This window comes from Crassostrea angulata, chromosome 8 (genome assembly GCF_025612915.1).
Source record: "Crassostrea angulata isolate pt1a10 chromosome 8, ASM2561291v2, whole genome shotgun sequence".
NCBI classification, from domain to species: domain Eukaryota; kingdom Metazoa; phylum Mollusca; class Bivalvia; order Ostreida; family Ostreidae; genus Magallana; species Magallana angulata.
Window position 1 is genome coordinate 16,114,235 of NC_069118.1, and position 17,415 is coordinate 16,131,649.

The window sequence follows — 17,415 nt, forward strand, 5'->3', positions numbered from 1 at the left end:
AATTAGCATCAATTAAAAGCGTGATCGTGTTAGACGGGGACTGCCATAAGATGTACCTATAGGTAGAGATCGATGAAAGTTTAACAAAACATAACAACCTATTGATAAAACGTATTGCTTATTTGTCAATATGATAGAAATATTTTTTATTTTTTCTATCAAAATATCTGATTAGATATATTATATTTCTTTAAAATTCCAAAATGATGCAGTCGGCTAGTACTTACCTTTTTTACAATTATTCAGGGTCTTGCGATTGTCGCAAGATGCCATCAGAAGCATTTCCGCATATTTTGTTCCGATATCAGTTTTAATATTAGTGCAATGTGTTGCATGATTTCATCAATATATCTTGGTGTTTTAACAAACTTTTACAGTTGAATAGAATGCAATATGACCCAATATCAATAATAATTTACAATGTAGGGGATCAAAGAGTGGGAGTCAATGTCGTGAATTCAACAAAAACATGTTCAATCAATAGCAGTCTTAAGGCACACCATGTTTTAATATTTTTCACCTGGCAAGATAAATATTTTTGAAGATAAGTATAGGTTATACATGAATAATAAATAAAAAAAATGTAATTGTCCGTTGGTTCGAACCATTACTTAAAAAGTTGTAGATATTTAAAGTTGCTGTACTGTATTGTTGTCGTGTTGAACTAGCAAATTAACATGCCTTCAAATTGTTTAAAAACATGAAAAAAGGTGTTTATTCTTACCACATGTCTCCTTATCATCAAAACCTGGATAAAAGATAAAATACAATCATGCATGATTTTACCGATAAATTAACACAGTTTAGGTATGTTTCGATAAGCACGATTATAAAATATTTTCTATCTGGAGTTGATACCTTTGCCTTTAAAAGTAATCTTAATAAATTCATATTTCCAAGTTGAACGAACTTCTATTCGTATCGACACGAAATCTTAAATGATTTTGTATAAAAAGATCTCAAACCAAGAGTACATATGTGGTGGATGAGCTAAAATCTATCCATGATTTCAATAATTTATGCATCTAAAATCAATATTTTTCCTTACATCAAATGCAAAAGCCTCCAATATAAAATCAATACTATATTTGATTGCATTTATCAGAAAGTTCTTTCTGCATTTAAAAAGCCTATTCGGATAGTTTTTAGCTCACCGAGACGAAGTTTGGGGGACCTTGATAAAGTTTTTGGGTAAAAGTGCAGGTCAAGTATCTAAATTAATACTTGTTCTATCTTCATCAAACTGGCATGGGTGGTGCATCTGGAAATACCTATCGACTTAAAAGGCTAGGATGCTGAATATAGTTTCAGATGCTGGAGGATTTTAGCAGGTTAAAGTTTCTAGAGCAGGTGCCCTTTGATAGCTACATCTAATACATGCAAGTTACTACTGGTCCTGACTTATATAATCAGTCTTATGATACTGATTCACCATGCAGGCTTGAATGCTGAATCTGAGCAATAGGTTTCGGATTCATCAAACTTGCATGGATTACGCGTCTTATGATAGGTTTTTGATGCTTGATTAAGTTAACATTTTTGAGCTGGTTAAAGTTTTTGGAGTAGGTACCCCTTAGTTATTAGTGGTTCAATTTTATCAAATTTGAATAGATAATGATACATCCTGTGATTCTGATGCACTCCACAGGCGTGGATTCTAAATCTGAGTTATAGGTTTCAGTTGCTGGAGGAAGTCAATATTTTGAGACCTGGTCACATGTTTATATGAATAATAGTACTAATTCAAACCTGCATAGTTTGATTTAACTATATCAATGAATCACAGAAGTAGCTTCAGACACAGTGAGTGATCTTAAGCAGGTTTAAGATTTTGAAACATCTCAAAATATGTTAGGCGTTTTGAGCTGCGAATAAAATGAAGTAAATTCCGCTTATACATAGTGAGATCTAAACTGTTAATATAACAATGGATGTGTCAAAAGAGGTGTCTTTAGATACATAGCTTGATCTTGATTATTTTGGATGCTGGAACAAATGTGAGTTTTTTAAGTACTTGTAATTGATATGTAATTTGGATAGAAGCTGTCCTTACTTACTTTCATGGATCATGTAACTTTGGATTTAAAGCATAAAGCTAGCTTCATGAAAATACAGAACCTGATCTCCGTTATTAACGATGCTAAGAAAATGCATCTTCGCTAGCAAAGGGTTTTCGCTCCCCATAAACCATTGGCAGATCTCATTACGAAAACTCGGTGACGAGCTTCGTTTTATGATTGACTGCAGCTGCGAGTAGCTGATCCAATCACAGCGTTGTAAACAAGCGCTTATAAATAAACTTCTAAGGAAACACATGTGTGATATTTGGTAGAACAAGTGCTCGAGTACAATACCTCCACAAGGATGATCTAACCAGGTCACTTGAAAAAACGATATATTTTAACGCATACGATGACCGAGATTTACAAACTTGACAAGGCTCGTGTGATCATAGTATGGGGAATGAACATGACGAATAAAGAAGTTGCCTATCCCATTAGCATATCGTCCCGGTTTATGGTTATTGCTTTAAAAGGATCAATGCGCTGTATTTTATTCAATTTCATTTGTCCACCGGCAATAATTACGTTAACGATACCTGATTTAATAGCTTGAATGCATTTATATATAGCGACATCTTTACTCCCGATACACGTCGCTACAAACACTATGAATGAAACATTCTTTGCTCTCTCTAGGTTATAACTTCCTGCCTATTTAATGGCATCGTTAATTATGTTCCTATTCTCGCTAGTAAACATGTTTTTAAGTTGTATTTATGCTGTAGCGTGTATATTACCCGTTATTTCATTCGATTAAAATGTAAATATTCAAGGGGCGCATCTCAGGTTGCTCGCTAGATAGCGCCACCGCATCACCGAGTTTTCGTAATGAGATGTGTTTGCTTTTAAATGGCGTGTCATGATTCCTATTATATTGTACTGTATAATATATACAATATTCTATCATATGATATTGTAAATATTATATAGTACAATATGATATTTTATTTTTAAAAATAGTACGTATATGAAATATTATTGTGTAATATTATATTGTATCATATAATACAATATTGTATTATATGATGGTGTCTCATATCGTTAATATAATTCCATATAATATTGTTTCATGTGATTTTGTATCTACTGTACATGAAATCTGTATAATTTTGTTTTATATTATATTTAAACACATGATACAATTTCAGAAGTAATATAATATATGAAACAATATATCATTTATTATTAAAATCATGATACAATATAATTTATATATACAATATCATACTAACTGATAGATATTTTATTTTAGGCTACACTATTGTAATGTATCATGTAATTCGAAAATGAATCATATGATACTATATTGTATCATATAATACGATACGATATTGTATCATGTAATACGAAACAATTTTGGATAGCAAGACGCAACATCACATAAAATGATACATTATCACATTGTTTCGTGATATTATACAGCATATTATTATATTCAGTAGTATATTCTCACTATATAACTCTATATAGACGAATAGTCAATAATTGTAATATCAGCTCGTCCGAAAAATATTGACCGATCAATATTTTTTAGATATTGACCGGCTAAGAATAATATCTAGAGAACATTCCCTCTATTTCAAATAATCGCCTCTGATTTGTTGATTCGTAAACGGTGACGTTAATAATTCTTCGCGACGCCAAAACAAGGTGACGTCATAATAGACAGTCAGTCAAGGCAAGTAAACAACGAACGCGCAATGCGACGGTTTGCTATCATAACGGATATAAGGATTTGCAAATTACTGTGAAGTAAAATCAGGTAGAACACCTGTCTGATAATTCTTACGGTCGGCAGAATATCACAAGTGACCGTTTGATGCTGAGGATATTTTGGAAATGAACTTTGCACAAAATTGAATTCGTGAATTCTTTTTTGAGCTGAGAAAATTACGGCGATCTGTTTTCAATTGATTTCTTAAATTTTGGTTTGTTTCTTCATATAACAAAACAAATGTTGACTGTGTTTTCCGGCAACATTGATTATATTAGCCCCCTTGGGACGAAAATATTGCCCTCCACTTCGCGTCGGGCAATATTTCGTCCCTCGGGGGCTAATATAATCAGTGTTGCCCTCAACCCCAGTCAATATTTGTAGAATATTGTATTTTATTATTATTTAACTGTGTCTGTATCATATGATATACGATATGGTGTCAAACCACAGTACTGTATCCATGAGTTATAGATAATTTGATAATGGTGGTCATTTTAAAGTGAAGCCTCGTCTCGGTGAACTTTGTAATCAATCATAACCTATGTTTTTGTCTGGCTTCACTGTTTTTCAACATTGTAGAAATAATGTTTAATGCAGCATATAAAGCTTGACAAAAATAGACTTTTTACCTGTTATATTCATATATATTTCGGCTGAACTCCGTAGGGACAAGGAAAAATCTTCTCCAGTGGCAGAAAGCTCGCAAAAATAGGTTGCCTCATCTGTTCGCTCAACATTACAAGCAAAAATTGTCAGATGCAGGTAAGATGACTGGACATTTTTTATGGAGGCATTTAACTTGCTTCGAGTTTCTAGAATCTTATCTTGCCAAATAGTACCAAAGTCTGACTTTGACACAATGCTCTCATTTGAAAACTGATAGAGGAAATTCGGACTGGAATATTTATACAAATTGTGAATGAAAACTTAATGTTTTGTATCTATTTAGTATCATTGCATTTCGTAAGCTGTATTTCATTTTTAAAAGAGTTTGGCAATTTATATTATTTTCACAATTAAGAAAATCTCAACCAATGTGTAAAATTTATTGGGATTTTTCTTAAATTTTCAAAAAATATTCAATGGCTATTATCTCAAAAAAGAAAAATAACACTACCATGAAAGGTATATAACACACACAGATGGTTTTATATTATCATCAGTAGAATTTTTTCATTCTGAGTAAACTTATACCTTAAGTACAAGCCTAATGTTGTACAGACTTATTTGTACATGAGATTTTCAAACATATAATGCGTCTTTTGTCTTTCGGACAGATATGTACACGGTTAGGCTGAGAAAAAAGGCTTTAAAATGAATGCATGTCCCCAATTTTCTATATAAAATCACGAATGTCGGCTGACCTCTGCTATGTTGTTAAGCTTCGTGCTTTTTATACCGGGTATATACTAAACTCGACGCGAAAACTTGCTGCTTCTTGTGGTTTGAATATCAATTGATGATGTGAGATTAATGGAATCATTCATTATTACGATTGTGGGATAGTGAGATTCCACCGAAGTGACAAGATGATATATATATATATATATATATATATATATATATATATATATATATATATATATATATATATATATATATATATATATATATATATCATAGCTTGAATATAGTTAAATCCAATACATGGAACCTTACCCGTTATATTCAAAGATATTTGTTCAGATCTCGACTTGTATGGGGTAATATCTTCTCTGGTGGCCCTGAGGTCACAAAAGTAGATTGCATCATCCCCTCGCTCAACATTACAAGCTAAAATTGTCAGATGCAGGTATGATGACTGGACATTTTCTATGGAGGCATTTATCTTGCTTCGAGTCTCTAAAACCTTATCTTGCCAAATAATACCAAAGTATGAAATTGATACAATGCTTGTATTTGATTTCTTCAGCTGGATACCATCAATGCTTTTAAGTGATGTTCCATTGACAATACAAAGAATGTCAAAGTTTGTCTTTCCATATATGATAACATTGTCGGTAACTCGGATCGATATAGTGGCATAGGCTGCAATAAAAAAAAAATGAAAATTGTCATACTTGGTATATTATATTAGTTAACTTTTAATTCAGAATGAACTACCTTTACATCAATAAAAACATATTTTCGTATGGGGTAAAATCTCTGGTGGCACTGATGTCACTAAAATAGATGTTCCATTGACAAAACAAAGAATGTCGATGTCTGTCTTTCAATATTTGATAACATTGTCAGTAACTTGGATCGATATCGCTGCAAAGGCTGCATTAGAAAAAATGAAAATTGCCATATTCATATTTGGGGGACATCATTTTGATTATATGACACGCAATTTAATTTGATTAAAAAAACTATGTAATTCCGGGAAGCCCTTTTTATATGCTCATTTCCGATTACAAACAGTTAAACAATTATATAATGGTACATATAATGTATATTATAATGTAGAATTTACATATGACATTCAATGTCAAATTGCGTGTAGATATTTCTTTTGTAAAGTTCGATCGATTTCTTTCAGAGACGAGGGTTTACTTGCATTCCAAGATTTTCGTTTACCAAATCTATATAGTGGATTGCCTGCTATTTCCTCCATGTAATCAGCTTTTGAAAATTGCTTGCTAACTAGAAAGCAATGTCATACCAATATGTGGCAGTTTTCGCGTAAAACAAATTTTTCAGGTAACGATTCTTGTAAGATGTAGCCCGACACTGAGTCATCAAATACATTTAACTGTATACACTGAAACAGAATTAGTGTTAAAGAACACTGGAATTATATATTGCAAAATCTGGGTTCCAAATGCATGATATATCCCTTTATACATTACTGATATTAAAGTATAAATTATTTTTTTTTTTTTTTAGATTTTTACAGTTTTGAATTCACACTTGAATCACACAGTACAAGTAATTCGCGATTGTACTTTTAAATTGGTATTCATAATGTAGAAATTGAATGACATGGCTTAAAATATCATACACTTCTTTTAAAAACCCATGACAAAAAAAAACAATCATATGTTTTGATATTATTGTAAATGTTCATGCAAAGACACACAAATCTTAGTATAATCTAAAAGAAATGTTCAGTCCTAGATAAAAAAAAAAACAAACAAACAAACAATTTAATGGATAACATTGAATTATACTTTGCAAGAAAGAGCTCTAAAGAACATTGAAATATATTAAAAATTAAAAATTCAAATATTTGATTGCTATGATGAATAATATAGGTTGTTGCTTTTGTCACATTTAAGGTATATCCGAAGATTTATTGTAGCATCCAGCCAGAAAAAAATCAGGAATTCAGATCAAATAAATTTGTTTTCATAATATCAGACATAGACTCAAGATTATTATTACATACCATAGTTATTCATCAGGAAACATAGAAACAGTATCATATGTTTGAATTGACACGGAGTCGAGTCTAAGAAGAGGTTTGGTTTCTTCATCACAAATAAAAATTATACTTCCTCAAGATCGTGTGGCAGCAAGTGAGTGCACATGCTAACATTAATTGCTTGCATTCTGTCTAGCTGCTTCTAAACTTTGTATTTATTTTTTTAGCAAATATACTCGCAAACTTCGTGTCTCAGTTTCAACCGATTAAATTATTTAATGAGATTTTATCAATTTTTGGAAAATCCTCATTTGACAAAACAATCTGTACATTTTAACGTGAGTCTAGCCGTATATCTAAAAATACATTTTATAACGAAAGTTCAATGCGTAGTGTTCTTATGTAATATTTAAGTTTTAATCTCGAAAAATTATAATTGTTAATTAAATAATGATACAAGTCTTAGATTTCTATTCAGATTACTAATTAACATTCAATATAAAAATATAAATATATGTAATTTTTCAAAAGATATTATCAGGTTTTGGTAACATAATATCTACAAAAGTATAACAAAGGCAAAGACTAAAACTCTTTGAAAATAATAATTAAAACATCCTGGTAAACAAAATTAATGTGTTTAAATATTTCATTTTTTAACCGTTAGGGTGAAAGTTACATGGTCATTTATTCTAGTTATCTTTATTACAATTATATGTCATAAATTAGTTCTTTTGATTTATCCTCTTTTCCTTGTCCATTCCACCAACAGATTTAAACTTTTGCCATGCCGGATATACCTGTAAATGTTCACAGTTCAGACCTTTTAAGGATACATACTTTTGCGATTGAATGAGATTAATCTTTACCTAACGTATACAAACGGTCATATAAATGATGTGATGGATTTTGAAGCTCGGGATTATGGCCTATATTCTTGATTCATGTTTCATTTTCAAGTACATGTATTTAAAAGATGTTTTTCATCCTCACGAATATTAGCCGATGCGATTCGCTATGTCCCAAATTCTGATGCAATTTCAGGAAATCTTTTTAAATCGAACGACATTTCATATTTTATCTAATACATTCATTAGTTTTCATTTTGATTGACGTATTAGATTTCTGGTTGTAGAATAGCATCACAATTCGAAAATGTTTATTTAATTTTTCGCATGCTTTTTAAGATTGGTATGATACATGTGGGCCGCCTTACATTTTTGTAAACCACCAGGCACATGTTATATATATGAATAATTTTAACCATCTCCAACTACTTATACATTTTTAGACTTTTTACACTTTTAAACCACTCTTAAATACGAACACCATGCCTTAGGCCAAAGATAATCCAAAATGTACATGTATATTCAAAATTAAGAATGAAAAGAATATCTTTAATCCTTAAATAGATAAATGCTTTATATTTATACCCTAAAAAGATAAAACCTTTGACAGATCCACATTAGTAGACAAAAAGTTTCTCGAAAACATTATTTATCTAATAATAGGATGCTGTTTTAGGACCAACTATTCTCTAAGACCTATAATTATAGGTGTTAGAAATAAGCGATTTAAACCATTGCTTCTCATGCAGGGAAAAAACATTAAATACAGTCATTTGTATTTCTGTAAATTAAATATGAAGCCGATATGTTTCAAATTCCCTTAAAATAATTAGTGCATTATGTAAGGCCCGGAATCTCAAAAACAAAAAAACAAAAGAAAAATTAGAGATGAACAAATAACCAATTTTTCGCAGTGGTAAGGTTTATCTTATGTGTAAGGCCAATGGGTGTGGACCTTTGATGTTTACGCGTCCGATGTTAAATATCCCTAAATGATTTAGTAGGGCTCTGAATCACAAAAACAGGAGATGACCAAATTCCCATTTTTTCTGCAGAGTAGGCCGTGGTTAACCACTTGTAGGTGACCATTAATATTTCAGCCCAAGGAGAGGGCATTTTAAGTTTGCAGAACGTGTGCCCGATCCTCAGTTTTGTATATACCATCTTAATAATAAAATATGTTCAAACCAAACCAGGTGTGTTTTTGATGTTTCCGAGCGCAATATTTAAAACCTCCTTACAATTAATGATGATGCATAATGAGCGAGAAAAACATAATGTTCAAGTTTGTGTAAACGTGTGCATGTACATGTAATCACGAGAGAGACGCACGTGAAATTGTATAATAGGGTATACTTCATAATAAATTGGTTTATATAGAGACAAGTTAAAGGACAAATTTCCTTCCTGTAAATAACATCCAGTAAGCAAAATAGGGCAACATAGGGTTACTCCCCCTTCCTTAGATTTAGATGAAAAAATTTCAAGAATTAATTCACTGTCTGAATAACGTACAGACTTGTGTATTTAATGATGTTTTGGTCAAGAAATACGTACATGAAACAATCTAAACATATTTTTCAAACCAAAAATACTGACATTTTAGAATTTCTTACTTACAATCAAACTACACAAATATCATGCAATATAACTTTACTAATCACAACTGTATTCCATATCTCTGTCAGAAGAATAGAGTGAAAACACGATGCTATGGGAAAATTAAAAAAAAAAGGGGGGCATAAAGGTGGACATATGTTTAATATGATAATAATAATGATAGTGATGTGATAATGGTAATCGGGTGTAAACATTATCCCCTTGTTCTAAAACAGCTTTCAAAGACATTCAGTTATGCGTGGCGCAGTCTTAAATTTTCAGCTTTGTGAATTTTCCCATAAATTATTTTTTATTAGTTATATTAAGTATACTGAGGGTAACCATGCAATAAATCTTATGTTGGTGTGATTTTCAGAGTTTTAAAAGCTATTATCTGGCATTGTAGAACAGCATGAAAAACAAAAAGTGTTGGGTTGTTTTCTGTGTTGTTAGTCTCCTCTGTGCCTTTCAGTTAATGTGTCTGGGGTCAATATGTGTGGTTTAATACCGCATGCACGATAAGGCATATAATGAGTTAAATTGCGTACACCTGCTTTCAATATAACTTTGATCCTGGCTACATTGGATTTGACGTGTGCATAAATCCCTTTGGTTATTATATTTAGGTCAGTGAGATATCATATAGAATATTTTGTTGCTTTATATGTTTGTTTATGGCCTAGAATCAATCTAATATATGTGATTTTTATTATAGTGTTAAATCAAATGGCGATTTATAGCAACACAAAATCCATAAATTATAATATATGGGTTTCATATTGCTAAGCGTAATACGATTAAACACATACCATAGTTTATGTGTTTTGTATAGGCACTGTTTTTACTTGACACTTGTTGCGGTCAACACATACGGTTAAAGCCTCTGATCAAAAATGGTTTTATCCTTCAATTTGATATTTTTGATGCTTTTTACATAGCAAAATATTTCACCAATTAGATACAAGCATATTCTTAAGAATAACTACTTAACTCAGAGTTGTCGTTCCCGCTACGCTCCCAATCAGGATACTTGTACAAAGTGTTGACGATGGGCAAATGTATTTGAAATCGATTTAATCACTTAGTTCACTTTAAATTCTGACTGAATTTAAATTGTTCTTTTTAATTTTTTATACGTCTGAACAATCACATATAATCATAATATTAAAGAATTATAATATTAAATACTATGAAATTTAAATTAAATCAGTTTTACCGCGAGAACAATTTCGCGGAGGTAAAAATCAAATACTGTGGTTTATTCAAGGGTACCAATTTTCGTGGATAAAGTGAAAATCACAGTTTCAAGGATACGTAAATTCGTGGCAAATGACCTTATCAATAGAAAATGTTAATAGAAATTGCACTTCAATGTATAATAAATTTCGTGGATCAACGTTACAACGAAATCCACGAAAAATTCAACGAATATTGATGAAACCACAGTAATGATTACACGCTGTATTTTTGACAGTTGTTTGAGCATTTTGAAAAAGTAGTTTCTGGACGCTCGCGTTTCCAGGACCCCGACTTTTTATACAAATCATTAGCATTGATGACCCCTGCGGTATTTTTAACTTTCCAGTAACGTGTTCGCCCATTAATGTTCTCCGTTAAGCTGATTGAAATTGTACAACGCTCCATTGCGAATACTGAGGCTGAAACATTACAGTTCAAAATGACCTAAATTCATTTTTAAGTCAAATTCGTCGACTACTGATACAATGGAAAAAAGTACGATTTCAAAATCGGTACAACGTTAAACATTTGAACGTGCATTACAAACAAGACATCTATGATATTTACCCCCCCCAAAAAAGCCCCAACAAAAATTGCAATGTTTTTTACATTTTGTTTTGAAGCAAATAAAAACTAAGGGTAGGTATCTTTGGAGAATAGTTGACCCATAAATGAGCTGCAAATGAACTGCTAATGATATGCTTCAGCCTAATTCCATTGCAGTGTTTATCTTTAGAACATCTGCAATGGTATCCACTCAAGCTGATCGCTGATACTTTTATGCAGAAGAAGCATTACATTGTAACACCCGTACGACACGTGACAGCTATATGCGTCCTGACTTTTAAATCATTGTAATCATTTAAGATTTCCAAAAGATTTTTAATTTGAACAAAGGATTTTGAATAAAGAGATGCATGGCTCAAATAGTTCGGTGGTTGGCTAGATAAAACAATAAATTTGGGTTTAACATTTCAAATGTTGCTACATTATGTGCACTTATTTAACGTCAGAGAATTAAAATGGTGATAAAATGTCCATGTATCCTTCTATTTTGGACATTACTTTTTACATTCACAAATACCTACTTTTTCCCACATAAAGGTAAGTGATATCTTATGACCGACCGATCTTCCCAATTAAAACATTATCTACTTAGAACATAGTTCCAATCGCAGTGCATTGTATGTATGCTTTTGTGATCATAAATTATCTTGTGTAAATGCTGCTTGTCAATTTACAAAGATATGCCTCTTTTTTGGTAAAATTATGTAAATATACCATATTGTTGAGTTTCCTAAGCATAGTCATACATATACAAGGGCTGTTCGATGTGTACTGTGTTTTATTATAGGACAGCGCGACAATTAACTCTTTGTACGATTTCGTGGATGATGATACTCCTGAATATCTCTAGTACTCAATACCTTTCAGGTCCACAAAGTTTTAAACTTAAATTCATTTCAATAGAACCAGTGGTTCACCACTGTTAAATGGTTGTGAAACTGGCTGAGAATATTGATGAAATTAGAGCATAAATAATTAAAAGTACGCACGAAACTCCGCTATTCGGTAATTAGATTTTTTTTACTGAATTTGTAAGGGGTTTATGGGCCTGATGAGGTATCATCTGAAATAGTTCTTAGATGAGGAAACATTCTGATTGGCACAGAGTGCGTCAAAGTTGCAGCAAAATAAGCTGATCTGTGACCATAACACTCAAAGTAAATGTCTCAAAATTCAGGGAAACAATGGAATATACACGATTTGTGATACTACAAAAGCTGTTGGCATATCGCATGTGCATTTCATTTTTGAAGCGCATTTGAAAGTAAAAATTTCCAAGCAATTGCCATCTACCTTAAATTTGAAATTTATTGCCCCTGTATTAGAGGTTCAGGCCGTAGTGAAAATGTTTTGAATCTTAGACAATCTTCTTTTCCACTTCCACAGTAGTGGTTAAACACTTGAATGCAAGATTATGATATTTATGAAGCTCTCTATAAAACTGTGAAATTCATTACCGATTGGGCAGGGGCTACCGACCCTTGGGTAGAGGCAATGGGGCCACATATGGTATTAATTGATCAAATAATATTTGTACTAACACAGTTGTGGGAGATGAAATAATTGCATTATTTTATTGCATGATTGTATGTTCATAATGTCCTTTTCTTTAATTCTAAAATATACTGACAATAGGGCAGAAGTTGAGGCTTTTTTTATTTGGGAAGAGGATGGGACAATTATGGCCGAATAGTGAAAATGTATCATTCTTAGGGTTAATTGCTGTTTGTCGTCCATAAACAATTTTAACTTCATTTTGAAAACTACAAGGCAAATTGTTACTTTGCAACATTAAATTAAATATATGTTCTACTCTTATTTCCTGTGCATTTTATACTTCAGTTGTAGAAATAAATTGTGTGCAAGATGTATTCATTATACATATATATGTGTAAATAAAATTATGAATATTGTAAACGATTGACCATTAAAGGGCCACGGGTCTCTTTTTACTAAAAAGTGTACACTTTTAGGCATCTTGAGCTTGGGTATAGATGATCCGAGACTCACCCGACTCTTGACCACCCCCCCCCCCCCCTCCCCCATTTTTATGAATAATCTTTTTAAAACATCAAATAATAAAAGCTGGGGCGACAGTCATAAGAGTTTCTACGTAAGGTTTAGACTTCAAAATGAAGCTTAAAATGCAAACTTGAGACTTTCTGATATGGTCATCTAAGGGTTATGACTGTCAATGCATGTTGACCTTTTGTTGTTTTCGTAAGTTGTATTATATTGATATGAAACAAAACTATGTACCTATTATAATGTCTCTCTACTTGTTTGTATTATTATGCGTTTTCTTCTAATAATGATACTTTCGAAGGTTGAAATTTAACAATTTATATGTATTTTAAAACAAATAAGAAATATTTACAATAAAATTAACAATTGATATAGTTTAAATCTGGTAGAAGATATGGCATGAAATATATTTTTCAATCTGTTCGTCCCTTCGTATGACTCCGCTGGAAGTTATTTATATTTTAAATATTAATGTCAATTAATCAATACAAATTTTCAGTTTTCTTGACGTTTTATCGATTGTAAAGATATGAAAGCTTTGAACAAGCTGGATATTATATGCAATAATAAGGAATAAATGTATAAAAATTTCCGGTCCATTAAACTCGAAAAAGAAGCGACCCTTTGTATCATTGTCCCTCCACAAATACGCTTTACATGACTGAACATATTGAGCAACCTTCGTACTACCCCTTATAAAAAACCGGACTGCTATAACCACTTTTATGTACATACATGTATATTTTCAAAGCGGTATGAGGAGAAAGTATCATTATGCAACATTACATTTTTAATTGACAGATCTGCAAGCTGTCTGTGGCTTTAAAGGATATGTACACACCTCTTTTGATTCCAAATGCTCCGCCAATGCTACTATTACGTTTCTATTCCCTACCGAGTTTTGGAAACTCTTAGGCCACCAAACCGCCATCTTTGAAGTTTGGACAACGCAACACCAACAATGGAACATCAGTTGTTTACAAGTATGAATAATCTGAGAGAGAGAAAGAGAGAGAGAGAGAGAGAGAGAGAGAGAGAGAGAATCGTTTGTTTTGATCTATCATTTTTTAAAAAGTTTTTGTTGTTCGTAAACGTTTGATCTCTTTGTAGACATCATTGAAGAAGTGCGAGACAGAAGTTCAAGTGCGCCATCCAGTTACAAATGGATTGTTGGTAATTTGAAAATAAATTAGTAATTGTTGAAAATAATCATGCACGTTTTAATATGTATATTATTGTATAATGTACATATCATCTCAATGCATTATCAAGTTATCAGGCTACATGGTGACAAGAATGATAATAATAGTATATGTCAATTTGTTTCTCTCTTTTTACAGGAAATAATGGTTCTTCTATCCCCAGGAGGTTTTCCTTGTTCTGTTTTGGAATTGCGTAAGTACTAGTATTAGTTATCCGAAAAAACATTATCCGCCATTGTTCCAAATACTATTCCGTGGGATGGGGGTGCAACTCCCTCCAAATTTAATGACTAAATTGTAAACTGAAGTAAAATGAATGCTACAAAAACAGTGGTGGGGCCATGCCCTCTGCCGCCACCCCCCCCCCCCCCCCCGATGCCATGGTCATTTGCATATTGATTTCAAGTGGGGATTTTTAAACCATATTTTGCCTCAGATGATAAGTGAGTGTTGTATATTCATTTTGCAAGTTTTTCAAGAAATTCCATGATGTATTTTACAAAGAAAACAGAAATACTCAACATAAGACGTTTTCTTAACTAGAAATCTCGTTGGCTGTGCACAAAGTTTAATACATAAGATGTTCTAAATACTGAAGCATATTTTCTGTCCTTTAAAGATTCTTACGAAAGGTGCTTCCCCACAGAGCCATTGACAACATCCCCTGCTGTCCTAACAGGTGATGGTGGTTCATATCCCAATGAACAGCTAGAGTATGGTTTATCCATCGTCGGCATCGTGGTTTGTTGTGCTATATTGGTTTGGATTGTTAGGACTCGGTTGCGCCATAGAAGAAACGCAAAGGAAGTTATGTCAGGTATATGTGGTATCCTTTATCTACAGAAATCAATATTAATGCTAATACCTGTATCTTTTATTAAACTGCAGGCTGTTCTGATATACTAATAAATCCGGATGTTGATCATAAATATCGCGTGCTATTGTACATTGTACAATGGCTTAATTAAGATATTTCTCGTGAGAAAAATCGGATGCTTTTGTTTAGATTAGATTTTTATGTTAATGTAATTAACTTCCCCAGAACAAAAGAGAAATCATATGATTCAAAAGCCTTTGATGATGACTGCAAGGATGTTTAATTAAACTTTAGCTATTGTACCATATTATATGTGCGCTAATAACATTGCCTGTGTTTCCGTGTGCGTCCTCGATCAGCTTGAGCCGATGGCGCGTTATGCCTGGTCCCAACCTGTTTGTATTCCTTTTTACTCTACGTTTCGCGAGTAAATCGGATGTGAAATCTAAATACACAGAAATGCGGAATAATTGTTCGACATATATAGAATGTTTTCCTTACATATACAAATAAAAATAATGTTTAACCACTACACCACGTGCTTCGTGATGACCTAAAAAAAATTAATTTAAAAAAAACGTTTAGGAGGCTAAGTGGTCGACAAAAACCTAAAATATTTACATGAAATTTTAATATGAGATTTGTTTAGTTATGAACTATTTAAAAATTACATTTTTACCTTTTAAAATTGGGTATCTTTTAATATAATTATACACAGCTCTTCATCAAACGGAGATATAATTATACAGTCTAAAAATGGCCATGACTATTGAGCCCTCTTGATGGTTAATTTCATATTTGAACAGTCTGTTTTAGTTTAGCCTGTAATATTTTTTTTTGGGGGGGGGGGGGGGGTTCGCAATGACTTTTATTTCATAAAGCTCTATTCTGATCTGTTTATCATACCGTATGTTTTTATTCTTAAAAACAATGTTTTATTGTTTAAGCAAAGAATTTCACTAATGAAATATTAGTTTTATCAAAATGCTTTTTGAATTAAAACTTCAACAAACCTATACTAAACTGGAACTTTTTTTCACTTTTGTTATTTTTTTTTTTTAAAAAGACATCAGTTTTCACAAACCATATATTACTTAAAATACAAATAATGTTAGATTTTCTCATCAAGGTATACAACAAATCTTAATAAAAGCTTCATTGACACGATGTCATTACTTTGTTTTGTCTTGTTTTTTTTCTAAACCATTAAAAATGATGAATACAGATAATTTTTAAGCTTACATTATTCATATTATATTTAAATATATTATCATTATTAAAAAAAACATCACTTTTTATAGATTTGAGAGTAGTTTTATTGGAACTTTCCGAAGAAGACTCAATGAACTCTGGGAACGAATCTTACCCCCTGTCAAAAGCAAGTTCTTTAACAATGGAAATGTTCAAAGCACAACTTGATAATTTCTGCCAATTAACAGTGGTTAATTCTGACAATGCTGAGAACTTGTACAGGAATGTAAGTGATGTCCAAAATTTACTTCGTTCCAACGACGCATTTATCATAGTTCCGGATACAAGAATGGCGCCAATCGAAGAGGAGTTATCGGCCCCTGATGGACAAGTGGCAATCAGGATGTTGTATCTCTTGAGTGACAGGGGGAATAACTGCGCTTTTGTGCGCTTCAGTAATAACAATTCTGTGCATCTGATCTTGAGAGAAAAATACATCCATCTGTCGAGTGTACCCGTTTTTACCTTTAGTGACTTGCCAAAAAAATACTGTCAGACAAGGGATACTGTTACAAAGTTATTACAGCACCTTAATAAGCACTCTAGGGATACAAATACAATCATGATTTGAAATATCCGTGATAAAGTAAGCATTGTAAATTTGTTTTCGAAGATCAACGACTAGTTGACACATTTATATTATGTCATAAAGCAAATCGATTGTTTCAAGTTTTCTGTAAAACATGTTTCATAAAACCAATATTTGTTGGGGTTATTTTTTTCATTGATTATTTAGCATTT

At 32.1% G+C, this 17,415-nt stretch overlaps 2 protein-coding genes across 2 annotated transcripts in view; one reads left to right on the forward strand and one right to left on the reverse strand.

Annotated features, from left to right (window-relative positions):
• Positions 1 to 7,281, reverse strand: part of LOC128158001 (uncharacterized) — a 48,555-nt gene extending 41,274 nt beyond the window's left edge. The window contains exons 1-2 of the mRNA XM_052820671.1: positions 7,151 to 7,281; positions 5,440 to 5,808 (exon numbers count right to left, since the gene is read on the reverse strand). Of these exons, the coding sequence (XP_052676631.1) occupies positions 5,440 to 5,808; positions 7,151 to 7,238 (457 nt within the window). The 5' untranslated portion in view covers positions 7,239 to 7,281. The remainder of the gene's footprint in view (positions 1 to 5,439; positions 5,809 to 7,150) is intronic.
• A 4,503-nt stretch (positions 7,282 to 11,784) lies between these two features.
• LOC128161735 (uncharacterized) lies at positions 11,785 to 17,250 on the forward strand. The gene is made up of 6 exons (XM_052825112.1): positions 11,785 to 11,916; positions 14,206 to 14,387; positions 14,515 to 14,577; positions 14,745 to 14,799; positions 15,226 to 15,423; positions 16,725 to 17,250. Exons 1-6 carry the CDS (start codon positions 11,835 to 11,837, stop codon positions 17,243 to 17,245), a joined length of 1,101 nt encoding a protein of 366 aa, XP_052681072.1. The 5' UTR covers positions 11,785 to 11,834; the 3' UTR covers positions 17,246 to 17,250.
• The last annotated feature ends 165 nt before the right edge of the window (positions 17,251 to 17,415 follow it).